We start from the raw sequence: 16,229 nt of genomic DNA, 5'->3' as shown, positions 1-16,229 counted from the left end.
AGAATTGAGGAGGAGAGGAAGCATGCCCTGAGTGCAGTATGGTCCTGGTGGTGCATTGGGGGTGCCCGCTGGTTCTTGATGCAACCAAGTAGTGGTGGTCAAAGGCACGCGGTCGTCCAGAGTGCGCGCGCGAGCGCACACACGGGAACATACACACACACACACACACACACACACACACACACACACGGACTCCTCTGAGCAGCCCAGTGGGAGAGCAAGCTTTCTGGCAGCTGCAGCTGGGAAGAACTGAGCCTAAACTGGGGAGAGACTGCCCAACTTCTACGACTGTCTCCACTTAGCCTGTTTTCCCAACAGTTTACATCGTCTTAGGAAGTTTTACTATTTGCTTGGCAGTCCTCCCCAGTCCCGCAGCCATTAGAGTCCCGGCTCTGGTTTGGCAGAGCCTTCAACTCTGCAGAAGAGCGCGCGCGCGCACGACCGGTTGGTACAGCCGCAAAGCAGAGTGGTGGGGCTCCTAACTCTCCACTGTGGTTTTCAAAACTGCTTGGCAGCTGGCGAGTGTGGAGCCAGCTCCTTCCCGCACTTTTGCTACAGTCGTCCCCAGCCTCCTCAAACCCCGACTCTGTCTTCTGACTGGACTATTAGTCTGGGCACGCGCGGTCACCGATCGCCCTACCCGGGTTTTGAGAAGTGCCCTTGGCAACTTCTCCACTACAATCGCCACTCACTCCTCAACCCAGAGCGTACCTTTTCTCTGAAGCCACTGTCTAATCTTGAATCATAAGCCCAGAGAACCCCGGAACCGCACCCTATGTCGCTCATTTACATGAGACTATTAAAAAAGAACCTTCTGTTTTCTCCTCTTTACACTTAAACAAGTAACTAAACACATTGCGAGCAATATTTTATACTCCATTACATCCACACTCTGCCTAGAAAACGACCCTCCTCTAAAACGCACCGCTCACACAACTAGTGAGTAATTGATTTCGAGCCCGAAGTTCCCCTTTGGGAGTGTGATTGAAAATTCTCTTCATTTCCCCCCATTTTGATCCACTTTAAAACATCGTTTTTGTAAACTGCCTAAAATTGAACGTACTGAGAAAGGCTGCTCCAGATAAACGCTTGTCTAAGCGTGGCAACGATTTAAACTGCCAACAAGAAGCTGGCCTAAGAGCAAAACGAACAAATTCGACCACTATCACCACGGAAAGACTGTGCGCCTGACACAGTGGTTTTGCTCGGTGGAAACACTGTTCCAAGACCCTTCTCCCAAAGGAGTCTCTGGTGTAACCACAGCCCCTTGGACTGTGCCCAGGATTTCAAGATCGCATATATCATTGCCTCCCCCAAAACGCAGGAGCACAAGGACAAACAGCTACAGCCGCGTGCACATCGTTTCATTTAGTTTATTAGACAAAAATATATGATTTAAACAAGTTCGCTGACGCGCTATTTACAATCTGAAATCACGCTATATACAGAAAGGGGGGAAAAGAAACAAAGAAGACACAAACACGGAGGGGGAGGCATTTACCGAATCGGATAACCAACCCGAGCGGCAGGCTGAGCCTTACTCCCCCCTCCCCAAGCTCTTAGGCAGGATGAGCCCCTTTCTGCAGAGAGCGATGTGTGAGAATCACTGACGCTGCGGTCACGTTTGTCCTTTACACAAGTCTCAAATATTTGTCTTAATTCTTCCCTCGTCTCCTCCCCCCAACCCCTCCCCCCTCCCCTCTCCCCGCAAAAGTAAAAGACGACCCCCCTTAATCAGGCAGACGAGAGGGCTGCGAGGATCCGAGGCGTTCCCTCCTGCGGGGCCAGCGAGCTGTTTGAGAAACACAGCAAGAAGACACCAGCAATGAGTAAACAGATCCAGCGCCACCGTGCCCCAGCTTCTTCCGGCAGAGCAGGGGGCTGGAGCTAGACCGCCTCCCATCAGGCTCCCTGTTCCAGAGAACTGGAGCTGGCTAGGCCCGTAGTGCTCTCCAATTACGACTGCCGGACCCTCACCACCACATCCATCCCGCCCCAGGGCAAAAGCAAGCAAAAAAAGCACTCACTTGTCGCGCACCGGCTGGAAGGGCGACTTTAGCTGCTGTGGGGGCGAATCCGGCCTGGTGACTAGGTCTCTCTCTGAGAGGAAACAGAAAATATGCAAGGTTAGGAAAAGGGTTATGTAGTGGGGTGCTCAGGTTGGAAGGGTCTTTATGCCCAGATTTCTTGATAATGCTCAGGTAAATTTCCTAATGTCTGCCCTTATACCTCCGTGGAACAAGCCCTTGGATACAGTTTAGTGCCTCAGAGAAACATAGGCCTAGCTCCTACATTAAGCCTCCCCTACCCACCATTACCATTACTCAATTCATCTCTAGGTCTCTGTATGTCCGAGACCAAAAAATTAGATGCGACCTTTTGGCTCAGTACCTGGAAGCGCAGGACTGCTACTCGCCGAGGCCTTCTCACCATGGAGCACCCCTGTGGCAACCTGGACAGGCAGCTGCGGAGGTGGCGGTGCGGTCACGTGTGGGCCATGAGGTGCTGCATGCGGTGCACTGACTCCCAGGAAAGATCGCATGTTCAACAGCGAGCCCTGTGCTAGGAACGCGCCGTTGGTCCAGTTGGAAAACTTGCCTATGTGGCAGGTGTACAGTCCGTGGCTGGGTAGAAAGGCCGGGTGTTGCAGGGGCGAGCCGCTGGGCGGCCCGTGTGCGCTGGCGTGGCTGGAGGGTGGCGGTGGGGACGCCTTAGGCGCACCGTCGGGGCTAGTGGCTGTCTCAGCCAGTGACCAGATCTTGGGCTTGCTGTGAGGCGCGCCCTGCAGGCCGACCGCCGCGGCTCCGGGACTCAGAAGGCGCGTGCTGCCCGGCTCTGAGACCTCCTTAGCCAGGCCCAAGGGCGAATCTTGGGACTTGAGTGTCTCGGCGGCCGACAACGGGGAGCTCTGGTCCCGAGCTGGGGCGGGAGGGGCTACGCGCGCCCTAGGAGCCTCCACCTTGTCCTCCTCGTCTTCGTTGCTCTGGTCGCCATCACGTTCGTCAATCTGATCGATGTCAATGCTCTCCAGGTCGATCTCCTCGTCGTCCTCGGCCTTCTCGGGGTCGCCCTCGGTGTCGCTGCCAAAGAGGGCGCCGTCTTCCTGGTCCTTGCTGCGCGCCCCCCAAGTCACCTTGTTTTCCTTCTTGAGGCGCCGGCGCGCGTTGGCGAACCAGGTGGAGACCTGTGTGAGGGTCATCTTGGTAATAATGGCCAGCATGATCTTCTCTCCTTTGGTGGGGTACGGATTCTTGCGGTGTTCGTTGAGCCAGGCTTTCAGTGTGCTTGTGCTCTCGCGCGTGGCGTTCTTGGGCCGTCCGGGATCCCCGTATTGGAACTGGCCATAGGGATAATAAGCAGGCGTTGTGTGGGCTGCGAAGGTAGCTGGGTGTACCCCGGGGTTGTCCTTGAGTTCATACTGAGAGCCCTGGAGCAACCACAGAGCAGGAGAGAAAAGAGAAAGGAAGTGGAGAGAGAAAGAGAGAGAGATGGGGAGAGATGAGTTTCAGGGGCTAGGAAAGGAAGATCCTTGCTGCTGTGGACCCTGGGAGCACTTGATTCACCAGACTCAGAAAACAGACACACACACACACACACACACACACACACACACACACACACACACACCACTACTTGGAGAAAGAATCGAAGCAGCTGGAGCCTTAAACTGGATTGTAGGTTCTGGGTCTCCACTAAACAGATTTTTAAAAAAGACTGTTGTTCACTCTAGAAAAACTTCTAGAAGCTCCGGATTTTTAGAACTCAGCACCAGCCCTGCCCCTCCCCCTTCCCGAGTCTTCCCAGAACCCTTGGTCCCCAACACCACCCCTTCACAAAATTCAGATTTTCAAGTTCGTCTTACACTAGCTGGAGGGGGAAACCTTTTATGTAGGCTGATGAAACAGTTTCTCCAAAGTGAAGCACTCAGAATTCAAGGCCCCTCCCTCCCTTCCACCCTGAAGGACTCAATCAAAATAAACCATCCAAGGCACTCTTCAGTCTAAATTCACCACCAATTTAAAATGAAAGCAGAGCCCTCCTTTTGCCTCCCAAAGTAATCTGCATATAATGGTTCACTCACGCTTCGAGGTCTGTAGTGGTGACAGGTAATTGAAAATTTAATCCTGGCCATCCTCAGTAACAATGACAAAACACATTTTAAAAAAATACAAAAGGAGAGCTTATCCGGTAAAATATTAACATCAGGCCCTGGAGCCACAGGCTGCAGCTCAGGGGAACCGGTTCAGTTTCCTGGGCCTCTTCTTGGTTACTTTATCTCTTAAGTTTGACTTTGATCTGCAGCCGAGCAAACAGAAACTGTTTGCAGGCATTTAGAGGCCATGATTTATTTGCAATCAATATTCTTTTTATCATCAGTAGTAAAACACAGCAAGTCAAATTATCCCATCAGGTTTTTTGGTAAATAACATTTTATCTTTCTAACAGCCTCATTAGGCCTCATTATTACCATAAATTGCCCAGACAGACGTTCACTCACAATTTTATCTTTTGGGTTCCAAATACCGGATCCTAAAGGTTAGAAAGCTAGGCCTCTTCTGAGGGTTTGGATTTAGCTTTACTTTCCAAGAACCCGGTAGGAGACCTGGAGGTAACACAAACATCTTAGGGGAGGAATTTTATTTTCCCTTTAGTTTAAAGAGAAAACAAAATTAAACAACAACACAAACCTCCTACCGACCTTCCATACCTCACCACAATGGCAGCAGACCCCCTCCCCCACAAGCACAGAGGCAGGATTCCCAAATGGCTCACATCTGTATTCAAATTTTCAGTTAAAAATATTCGTAAAAATAATAAATAAATCACCTTTCGTCTTCCATTTTAAAAAGGATCCAGTTACCAGGTTAACAAAAACGAAGTCGGAACCCTAAAAAAGTTACTAAAAGCTTGTTTCTTTGACTAATTAATTTAGTGACCGAGGCCGCGCCTCAGAGACTTCTGTGGCCCGAATTCGTTTGAACCTCGCCATTGTAAAATGTACGTTTCGCCTTTTAAAATTATTTTAGTTGTAATAGTAAAGGAGAAATTTCGGCCTCGTCTCTGTTGGGAATTGTTTTCGAAAGGGCACCTTGTAAATCTCTCATCGCTCCCGGGGCATACTGGCTGTCTGAACAAAATGGGGGGTTGATCTTCCTGGTTGGGAAGCACCCGAAAGGCAGCTGGCCGGCCGACCACTAAGAAATAGGCTTTCTTTCTAAACTACAAGAAAAGTTCGGGAAATCGCGCTAGCCGCTTTGCTCCTGCACAATCCATCCTTTAAGGGGATCTGGTCTGGTCTGTTTTCCCAGGGACTGGATAATTCGGGGTTCTTGGAAATTGCCCTATCCAGAAGATAGCAGGGCGGCAGGGGACTGCCTCCCAAAATCCCGCGCCCGCCTTGCACTTTGCCAGCGGCCTCAAGTTTAAGCAGTCCGACCTTTCAGTCAAACCAAGAAAAATTGATCGGTGGAAAGGACAGACTGGCCAATACTCCTGTGGAGAATTAAATTCACACACACACACACACACACACACACACACACACACACACACACACACACACACCCATCTGACACCCACTGGGACAGGAGATGGGAAAGCACCATTTATTTTAATCACTGGGACACTGTTCCTTTAACTCTCCCTTATGTAACGCGGGAAGAAAAGTGCTTTTCTTTCGGCTCAAATGAAAAGGAAAGTTTGGCAACTTACGAAAGTAAAAGCAAACACCGTTTCGGTAACCAGAATTTATGTCAACTTAGTATTTCTTAACCGGGATCCCGATCCCTATGGTGCCTACACACGCCATTAAGAGACCTCTCTGCTCCGCGGACGTCTATTGTTTGTTGGGATGTTTTTGACGGACTCCGCTAGATTTAACCGGTTCCCTTTGGCAAAGTTCAGGGCAACTACCTCTGCTCTGCCAAAGAGGGAGAAGGAAGGTCTTCTGGGCCCAAGAGAAAGCTCTTGCAGCGCTCAGGCGAGGCCAGCCGCCAGGCCAGAGCAGTGTGACTAAAGCGGCCCTGGCTGCGGGGGCCCGGCGGGCCTGCCCTGTCGCACAGAGGCGCCTGGCGGTTTTGCCCGGACCTCCAGCGCCTGCCGCGCTCTCAGGCCTGCTCTCGGGTTTCTCTCTACTAGCGCACAACCCTTTCAGGATCGGGTCTTCAACCCCCAAGACTGCAGTGGTCACTGCCTGTGCCTCTGGGCATTCCCCAGTCCCGGGGGAACGAGGTCTCCGCCACCGGATCCCCTGTGCAGGACCCCTTTTGCTCTTTTTTCCAGACACTGCCTGCGGGTCCTCTGTTTCTCTGCTCGGCCAACCGCTCCCGCTGTCCCTGGGCGCCGTGATCTCCCGTGGGTGCGGGTCAGGAGGACGCGCGGGAGGCGGGAGCACTCACCATCTGTGAGAAGAGGCTGAGGTCCGCGGCATAGGGCAGAAAGGCGCTGTAGTTGGGTGCGCCCGCGTACGGTCCCGCCGCGGCATACATGCCCAGCACCGAGGTGACCGCGGCCGCTCCGGCGCCCGCTCCCAGCTCTGCAGTCCCCGGCCGACCCGACGAGGCGGCGGCTGCAGCAGCCGCGGCCGCAGCCAGCATCCCAGGGCGCTCTCCACCGTAGGCGCCCGGGCCCGCGGCGCTTAGGTATTGCGGGTAGCCCAGCTGCGGGAAGGACATGTCCGCGGGCTTGGCGGTGGTGGAGGGCACCCTAACTGCGCGGGCAAAGAGACTGGCTGTCGATCCGAGGAGGCGCGGCTCTGGGGCTGCGGGCGGCGGGCCGGGCGCGCTCCGGCCGGCCCGGGGGCGGGGGCCGCTCGCTGTTCCTCAGCCCAGTGCTGGTTGGCGGCGCCCGGCTGCGCCCGGATCCGAGATCGCGCGCCGACTGCGGCGGCCGCCCTCCGCTCGGCGGCCGGGCTCTCAGACACAATTTGAAGTTGATGCTTTGATTGGCATCCCCTTGAGCACAGGCCCCGCCCCTGGCTCCCCTCCCGCCCCCTCCCTGCCTCCAGCCCGCCCTCGCTGGCCGCTCCCGCCCCTCACGGCGAGCACGTGGTGCCCCGCGCCCGCCGGGCCACCTCCTCCTCCGGTGGGCGCGCGCGGCCCGTCTGCTGGTTTAGGTCCGGAGGCCTCAGGCTTCATCCCAACCAGCCCCCGCGGCTTTTGACAACCTGTCGACACCGGTTTACAGCTGTCTGACACCCGGTTTTGCATCCGAGATCTGTTCCCCCACCTCCTTTTAACAAAAGCAACTCCGGGATTGCGTTTCCACAGCTGGGGTGGCAGGGAGAGAGGCCTGGGGCCAGGGGACAGTCTATAGCGAGCAGCCTCTCCTCTGTGGCTGGCGTTGCAACACCTCCGTGGGACATATTTGGCTGAAGTGTTCGGATAAATCAACGCTTGGCTCGACACCTCTGATACAGGGTGCTTCGTCTCCCTGGCCCCACTTGCTATTAACAGATCCTCTGGAAATCGCTGACCCCCTTGCTCTTGGGGAAGCGGGATGTGGCCGTGCTCTGTCGGTTCCTCCAAATATAAAAACTTCGAAAACGGGCAAGCCAGCCGAGAAATCACTGTCTAGTAGCGGAGAGATCCTAGAGGGAGGGGAAAGGAAGTGTAGGAAGGAACGGACCTTCGCAAGGTAAAGGGAGGATTGAATCTTGCCGATAGTTACATCTTTGTTCCAGCTTTGGAGAAGCCTGCATGGCCTGGGTGCCCGCGTTTATCCACTAGGTGTGCAGACTGGGAGCGCCAACTTGTGTGGAGCTCAGGTACCTGAGGCCTGAGGCGGCGCTGCGACTAGCCAGTAGGACAGGACAGCCATCAGTCCGCTGGCCTTGAGCTCCCCACCCCTGACTCCTCTGCCCAGTTTCTATCTCAGAGGCAGGGAGAATGAGAACTAGACAGTGTGAAAGCCAGCAGCAGTTATGTGGCCTAGGACAGGAGGCTGGCTGCTCTGTTCTCCGGGCAGACTTGGAATGTACCTTCCTCTCTTATACAGCAGGGCCAGCCAGAGAAAGATGCTTCTGTGCTGGGTTCCCTAGATTGCTATTGGAAGTTCAGAACTGCTAGTGCCACATTTCTTGCTGCTGCCTATAATGTGGCATATGTCTGAGAGTGTCACATCACATCATCATTCAATCATGCAGAGAGCTTCACCCTCAGAGTCTAATGCCAGACTTAGAGAATTAAGAGGTACAGGGGCAGGCTTGACAGAGAGCCCCAACATGCACACTGAAATGCTGTTTTTAGTGCCATCAGGACCCTGGACACCAGCTAAAGCCCACTTGCTTGCCTGGAGTTCCAAACTCCTGCAACATCAGAAAGTCCTCCTCCCTATAGGTCTTGAAATCAGACACTGAAGGTTGCCTGTAATTAGCCACAATACAACTGGTAAAAGTAGTTACTAATTACCAGCAGGAAAATCAGGCTTCATTTCTCTCCTCTGGTTCAGGGCTTCTTACTTGTTCAGGCTGTTCACTCCATAAGAGCCTACATACTTCATACCTCCCAACCCCCAGGAACCTCAGGAACTGCTTTTCTGCTTGGATTTAGTCTGGAGGTTACCCTGAGGGAACTCCCTGATGTTCTAGCTTATGAAGTTCCTAATCATGACCTCTTCCCGGTTCCCAGCTCGGCAGCCATCTTGTAACCAGAATCTTAGGATCCTATCTTACATCCTCCAAACAAATACATCACTTCATTCTAGTGAATAGCGGACCTGACCATTGTTCTTGCTCAGTGAACCACTCACTTCAGGTGACAGGTAAAGGCAGGAAAGATAAGACCTGAGCAAGGAGGTGGGAAGTCTTCCAAATACATCTCCCTGCCAGTATGCAGTGGCAGAGGGTCACCAGCCTGTCATCACTCCCCACAACTGCTTGCTTGACTTGCAGGTGTTGGGTCACTTGCCTTAGGTCTATTAGACCTCTTAGGAAGGGGATTGGGGAGGAACTGGGGGTAATTTATTCTCACCCCCCACTGGACCAGCAGTGTGACTTCTCCCTCTATGTAGGTTGACTGCACCAAAGACAGGAAATGGGTGGAAACTACAAGATAATTTGAGAGATGCGGCTGGGCAGACTGGATGGCAGCAAGGGTATGGACTAGGTTGGTGAGGTGTAGGAAAGTTAACTGCTCTTTGCTATAGATCAAGCTGCAAGAAAGACACTTGTGCTTAAACCCAGTTCTGGAAGGGGCTAGTAGAGCCTCCTTTCTTTCTCCTTGGCTCCTCACCCAGAAGCTTGAACCTCTAGTAGTGGGGAGCAACAGGGAGGTGAAGACAGCAACGTAGGGAACACAAGAACAGTCATAAAATTACCCACAAATCTCCAGCTGGAGGGGATGCCTGAGCAGAAGCTGGAAATTCTCATGTCTCTGGAAAATTGGGGCCAAGATGTTGATGGCATCTGTAATATGCGGGAGGAAGGTTTCCAGTCTGAAAGAGCTATAGGGCTCTTGTGCTAACATCCTTGTTGGGGGGGGGGGCATTCATTGCCTTTTTTGGACAGAATGTGGAGCAATAGACAATAGAGAGCCTCTGGGAAGGTCATGGAGTTTGCTTACCCACACCACCAGAAACCATAGATCCCTCCACCGGAAACCTTCCCTGCAACCCCAAGCAACCTTCCCTGACTCCACAGAGATGGTGAGAGGCTCTGACGAGAGTATATTTTCTAGGAGTCAACACTGGCTATCAAGGCAAAGCAAGCAGTCAAAATTCAGACTTAGGAATCTGTACAAGTTGGGCCAAGCCTGTATCTAGTGGACTCCCTGGTCAGGTCTGGTAGCCACAGAGCTGTAAACCAAGCACAGAGCAAAGGACTGGGTCTCTCTGGCAGATTAACTGAACTTGGGTTCTGCCCTTTTGAGGCAGAAGTGAACAGGAATGTCTGTGGAGCGAGGGGGTGGGGAAGAACAGGCACTGAGGAGAGGGATTGAGGATGGGGTTTCCTAAGGTGCCCCCCAGGATCAGACTGGTTTTTAAGAGGATCTTAAGGTATGGTGGAAGCATGTTCTTCGGGGACAGTTTTCTACAAGAAAGAGAGTTGGGTTTTATGCTGCCTTCGCAGTCTTCTTGTTGTGGGTACTCTGCTTTCTCTCACTGCCCATCTTCCAGGGATTTATTAAGTTAAGGTTGATATCAAGCTAGTAACGCCCCAGCTTACAATTTTTTTCTTCAAAAATCGCCACCCACTGATTGCCAGAGTATGCTGTTGGGGTACTGCCATGGTCTGAAGTTATTTTAGGAACATTCGGGTGGTGGCTTCATTATCAGAACAGAAAAGCTGCCGGTGCAGATAACAGGAATAGGTCTCTGGGGATGGGAACAGCAATGCCATGTCTGGGCTAACCTGGCCAAAGCTACAAGGACTTAGTACCAGACTTGTGCCCGATTTACATCTCTTTTTTTATGTACATTTAGAACTTTGCAACTTCCTCCAGTAGGGCCAGATTGTATCCTCAGCCTATCAAATGCTGAGAACTGCAAGAGGGCTTGTAGCTGCAACCTTAACCCTCACGGTGGCATCCCCCACCCCCGTGGTCCAGGGCCCCCTAATCCGGGTCTCCTACTATGCCTTGCAGCACCAAACCAGGGCTCCTAGGAGAAGCTGGAGATTTTGATAACTGCAAACCAGAGTCTCACACAGCTGTGGCACACAGCGAGTTCCCAGATAGGTTTAGAGCTGCCAAGACTGTGGCAGGAGACGAGACGAGTGGCCATTCCTGCGGAATAAATGGCCAAATCTGCACCAGTGACTCCATAGAAACCTTGAAGGAAATGCTGCAAAAGAAAGGACTCAGATCGCTCACCACATGAGGAGGAAACCCTGAGTGGCAGGAATCGCCACTAGCTACTGAGCCCAGCGGGCGGGTCTGTGTTGAGGGTTTGCTAGAGAACGGAGTTGTTCAGTTGCCTGCAGATCCAGGCCTGAAAATCGCAGGGGACTAAGGACTGCGGTGTGGATCTCTGTGGTTCAGTCTAGAGAAACAAGATATCGGTATCCTCGGAATCGCAGGATGGAGATTGCACGCATGTATGTGCACACACGTAAATATTTTATAAATTTCCCCTTAATTAACCAGATCACTCCCATTATGCCTCCAATACTATCAACAGCGACGGTGTGAATGAAGGTTTTCAGGGCTTATAATTTGATGTCACCCGACGGTCGCCCAGGGGCAGAAGCGCAATCGTAGTGCCAGCTGCGCTTGTATTTATTTGTTTTTCCGCCGTGTTCCTGTAGGGCTCCATTATGCAGTTTTTAATTAGTTTGTGTTTGTATTTCACCCGTCCCAAATCAATCCCATCCCAGAGCAAGGCCATGTAAATTCTTGCAGTACAGGTGTTGCTCCCTGCTCCCCTAAGCTAGCAAACGTGTGTCTGACAAATGAAACCCGGACTGCCACGCAGAGGACTGTCAGCTCCCGGCAGCTGAGATCGCAGATCAAAGCCAGTGGGACTTCTGAGCCCTGTGAGCACCAGCGAGGATGAGGATGCCTCCGAAGCTCAGAATGTCATTAGAGGGAGGCAGACCGAGCACAGGGCTGAAAACAAAGGGACTTCTAATTTCCCTCCAGGGCTCTGGTCATCCATCCGGCCAGCAACATCTAGGGTGACCTTTCCTTTTGGGAAAAAGGACACACCAGTTGTCGCTGATTTTTAAGGGTGGGTGTGGATGGTTACTGCAGGAGGTACTGGAGAAGCTGGCGAATAAGAAGGCTGTTCCACTATCCCTAGTCTGAGCAGAGCTGGGAACATACTCAGAAGTTTCTAGACAGGAGTCCCACCCTTGTTTTTTCCTCTGGAAATGAACCATGTGAAGAACATGTAAAAATCTCTCTCTTTCTCGCTCTCTCTCTCTCTCTCTCTCTCTCTCGCTCTCTCTCATAGGAAATTGTGCATCTTTAACTGAGGCACACAGAAATTGTGATTCAACAGCAGTGTATATTTAATTAGTGTAATCTCGCTTGAATTTAATTACCTAATGAATTATTTGTTTAAAAGGTAGACCGCCTCGTTTGCCAAGTATCCAGCAGACCCCTGATAACTTGTCGGCATTTAAGGGCTGATCTTTAGCTCTCAGAGTCTGCAGCTGTTCCTGGACAGCTCAAACACAGGCTGATTCAGGTACGTGGGTAATGGACAGTCAAGCTATCCCATCAGTACAAAGGTCGATTCTCTTCTGCTGTGTACATGTGGGGCCCTTGGTGAATTAATGTCCTCTGACTTTTAGCATGTAAATCTAGTTTATGCTGTAAGCAGTTATGTACTTAGTGGCACACCCCAATCCCTGCAAGCCTGTGAGAGGACTCAGTTATCATCTGCATTTATTATGAAGTCATGCTAGCATCAGGAACTGCCCTGAGTTCCCCATGCCAGGCTCCAGGGTGCTTTTCCACCCTGTCCTGATGATGAGAAGTCCTTTGGTTATGTGGGTATCAAACTATGGAAACTGAAGCTACCCTGGTACAGACTTTAACCCGAGCCTTCGGGTCCTAAACCTCGCACCACACAATTTCTTCTTTCTTCCAAAGGGGAGAGCAGATACAGCCCAGCTGCTGTCCTCTGTGAGAGGCTCCAAGGATAACCTGTGTGCAGATGCATTCACCTCAGTGGGTCTAGTGAAAGCACTCCAGTTACAGACTAGCAAGTCTGCTAGAATCTTCTAGCTGCTCTGGAAGCTGACCCACCTGGGCTCCTGTTCTCTTGGTTTGAGGAACCTCCTCCTTTCTGTTGGCCTGTAGTAGATAGGAGCTTCATCAGGGGCATGGATGGACGGATGGATGGATCAGAGAGGTAGGTCTTGTGGAGAAGGCATGCTACCCTGATGAAGAGAAAAATAAGAGACCACACAGATGCCATGCTCCTGGATCTGATCACAGAATACTTTAAGTTCAGGTGTGAGCGGCAGTATTGTCAGGCAGGTTGATAAGAATTATTAAATTCCATTTCTTCTGAGAAATCTCTGAGTTTTACCATAGCCATGCACTTTGAGAAGGATGTGTTAACAACCAATAGTGGGGTTGTTATACTATAAAATTAATTACACTCAGTTATGGCTACAGTGACATCTTTCTTCCCAACCAGCAGGATGGGGTGGATGTGCTTTCAGACTTATTTATGGATTTCCTTCACATACTCTTCCAAATAACAAGTGACAGTAACAACTGGAGAGAACTTGAGATAATAGCTAAGCAATGATAACACATTCCTCAGATCTGAGCAAATCCACAGATGACTTGCTAGTCAGACCCTCAGAGGAAACGATCCACACAGGATGGAAGGAAACTAAAATGGCATTTTTGTGCTTGACACTTCCGAAAATGTTTGAAATTTAGACCAAACACTGATAGGATTTACTATCATCTTGCAAATGTTTATATCACTGTAGATAACAGTTGACATGCTAGACGTCCCTTTGCATACACACACACACACACACACATACACACACACACATACACACACACACACACTCAAAACGTAGCCCAGTAGAAATTGCAATACATGCCAGGGTGTGAAGAGATGTGCACACCAGACCTCACAGGTCGATGGGTTAAAAATCTGTTTTCCACACTTTATAGATATCAGCCCAGCAAAAAATGTCTAAGAAACTAGTGTCTTAATAGTTAGTGGGCATCTGGGAAATTATGAGAAATCCAGGATACATCTGTGAACTACCAGTATTTTCTAAGACTGGTCTTACAGATGAACACGGGCAAGTCCCAAGGCCCTTAGAGATCTGATTACTGCTCTTTTTCTCACGTAACTGTCAGCCCTGGGCCATTTTCTAGAGAGGTTCTGCAGTTTGAAGTTCTTGGCTAAATTCCTCTATTTCCCTTCTTCATTTTCTAATGCCACAAGAAGCACCTGGCATGGTTCAGTCCTGGCCTCCTGGCCTTACAACCTTCCATGAGTTTTGGGAAATCTCTGTGTGCACATGCACACCTGACTATTCATAAAGGAAAAACAGGATGAGTGTAGAGAGAGGAGGAGGAGGGGGTGGTGGGGGAAGAGGAAGAGGAGGGAGAGGAGGGAGAGGAGGAATGTTGCCTTCTGGGAGATGCATTTCCAAGAGTCAGATGGCTCAAGGGAAGCAGCATACCTATGAGTAAATGAGATGCCAAGGAAGGCAAAATCCCTTCCCTCCCCATGCCGTGTACTTCTGTAGATTCCGTTAAGGCTCCACCATTTCAGAGCCGACCTCCATGCCCTCAGGTAGCCTACAGGCTGCCCACCATCTTCTATATCACATAACTTTTCAGGAGATATCCACATGACTGACTAGGGTCCTCTTAAAAGGTGAGTCATGAATTTTAACTTTCCCCAAGTGTTCGTTGTAGTGTCCTACAGACATTCAGATTGCAGAACAAGCAGGTAGATTTCTGTAGACCATGCCAGATGCAGCTTTCGTTTTTTTCTGGTAGCACATGTCAATTGCACCACCATGACAGCATTTCTGGCACAGAAATACCCTAGCTATTATTTTCTATTAGGAACATTTCCTCTCCCAGAAGAGCAGCTTTCAGCCATTATGACAACCAGGAGAACTTGCCTGGGTCCACAGTCCCTGATGAGCTGGATGTATTTCATGTTTAGCCAAAAAAAAAAAAATGACTGCAATATAAAGAAGCAGTCTGAGCCCACTCCTGTCTTCCAGTAGCTGTGCCTTCCAGCCAGCACATGCATGGCTGCTGTGGCAGTGACAGTGGTAGCGAGGGATCACTTTACAAGCTGAAGACTGTGGTATCATCTCTACAGTTGAGTTATGTGGTTTGTTATGAGCCCTGGATTAGAACCGTGACACTTAGCTCAGGGGCGTATGTACAGTTAGGGGCACACAGGACAGGCAGCCTCTTACTGCTCCCTTCCAAGCCTGCTACTACCCCTGATCTCTGCTCCTGTTGGCCCAATACTCCTTGCTCCTCCCTTTTCCCCATCATCCTTCCTCCTTCCCTTATTACTTAATAATTCTTCCTTATCTATTTATTCTCTTAACCCCATGGAGAACCAGTGTAAGAAACAGACAGTATTGTGTGCTGTGGGGGAAGTTAAAATAAATTGCTTGTCTAAGTATTTAAGTGCTTAAATTAGATATTAAGTGCCACACACAGAGACACCTAATGATTCTGCAAGGTACAAAGCACTGGGTCAGACAACACTTATTACATTTACTCAGCCTCCCATTGCCCAGTGTGACGCTAGGGCTCTGCAGGGCCCTTTTCTCTCTTCAGACTTCAAAGGGCACCCATTAGAGCCTGCAAGCCAAGGAGAGGATGCAGTTTCATTTCCTCTGCCCTATGCTGAATCTACCTAGCTAGGTGCCTTTACCAGGCAGCAGCCATGTGCGGTTTCCAGCACTTCTGATGCATCACCCTGTCTGTTGTCATTCCTCCCAGAACCACCTCGGCAGCACTGCTGTCTGAGAGCCAGTCTTAAGTAACACTTTATTTCCCTCCTGTCTTTGACTCTTTAGCCCAAGGGTGCAGCTGTGCCCAACACTCACACTACTTGTTATCTCTTCCTCCATTTACTGTTATTGTGTGAATATGAAGTACCCTCCTGAGGCTTGCACTGGTTCCTGGTTGGTGGTACTATTTTAAAAGGTTCTAGAAACATTAGGAGAGGAACCTTGCTGGAAGAATAAAGTCACTGAGAGGCACTACCTTGGCAGGTCACTAAGGGAGGGTCTCTGGGCTCTGGTTGACCTCTTTACCATGTTCTTAGTGCTTTAATGTCCTGCCTATATTTCGGGAGCCTAGTAGCCATGTGCGGCCTTGGAAATAACACAAACTATACCTTTCCTTTCATGGTTTATGTCTGCTGCTCAACGCATAGCTCCCGAAAGCAGCTACATGGATTAATACGCCAAATGTTCTTATGCTGTTATTTCTTTCCTGGATTCTGCTTCCAGGGAGGTTACAGCCAGATCCCACAAATTTGGTTTGTCTTACAGTTTGGAGGCTGAGAGCCCTAAATCAAGGTGTCTGCAAGGTGAGTTATTTTAGCTGTTTGGTGTGTGGGTTGGGGCTCTGCTCTGGGCCTGTTTGCCCTAGTTTTAGGTGATTGCTGGCAATCACGTAGTCCTTGATTGGTAGACATAGTATCCCGATCTCTTTTTACATCTTTAATGTTACTTTTTAGGCTTTTTGTTCTATTGAAACAAAATCTCATCACGCTTCTCAAACTTAAACTTGAGCTTGATGGCTCTGGCTTTAGCCTCCTGAACG

General features: G+C 50.5%; 1 protein-coding gene across 1 annotated transcript; it reads right to left on the bottom strand.

Annotated features, from left to right (window-relative positions):
* Positions 1–1,059: 1,059 nt before the first annotated feature.
* Irx1 (iroquois homeobox 1) lies at positions 1,060–6,901 on the bottom strand. Its single transcript, NM_001107331.2, has 4 exons — positions 6,399–6,901; positions 2,392–3,427; positions 2,028–2,100; positions 1,060–1,792 (listed from the first exon to the last, which is right to left on the bottom strand). The coding sequence occupies exons 1-4, from the start codon at positions 6,672–6,674 to the stop codon at positions 1,735–1,737; spliced, it is 1,443 nt and encodes a 480-aa protein (NP_001100801.1). The 5' UTR covers positions 6,675–6,901; the 3' UTR covers positions 1,060–1,734.
* Positions 6,902–16,229: the final 9,328 nt, after the last annotated feature.

The sequence above is a fragment of the Rattus norvegicus genome, chromosome 1 (genome assembly GCF_021556685.1).
Source record: "Rattus norvegicus strain SHRSP/BbbUtx chromosome 1, alternate assembly SHRSP_T2T, whole genome shotgun sequence".
NCBI lineage: Eukaryota > Metazoa > Chordata > Mammalia > Rodentia > Muridae > Rattus > Rattus norvegicus.
The sequence above is the reverse complement of the archived record's forward strand: the minus strand, read 5'-3'. Positions and strand labels throughout refer to the sequence as shown.

Excerpts from the sequence above, each read along its gene's own strand:
- Irx1 (NM_001107331.2), bottom strand. The coding sequence starts at position 6,674 with ATGTCCTTCCCGCAGCTGGGCTACCCGCAATACCTAAGCGCCGCGGGC. Across the intron at positions 3,428-6,398 it reads TCAGCCTCTTCTCACAGATG|GGCTCTCAGTATGAACTCAA; the intron begins GTGAGTGCTCCC and ends TGGTTGCTCCAG. Across the intron at positions 2,101-2,391 it reads TAGCAGTCCTGCGCTTCCAG|AGAGAGACCTAGTCACCAGG; the intron begins GTACTGAGCCAA and ends GTTTCCTCTCAG.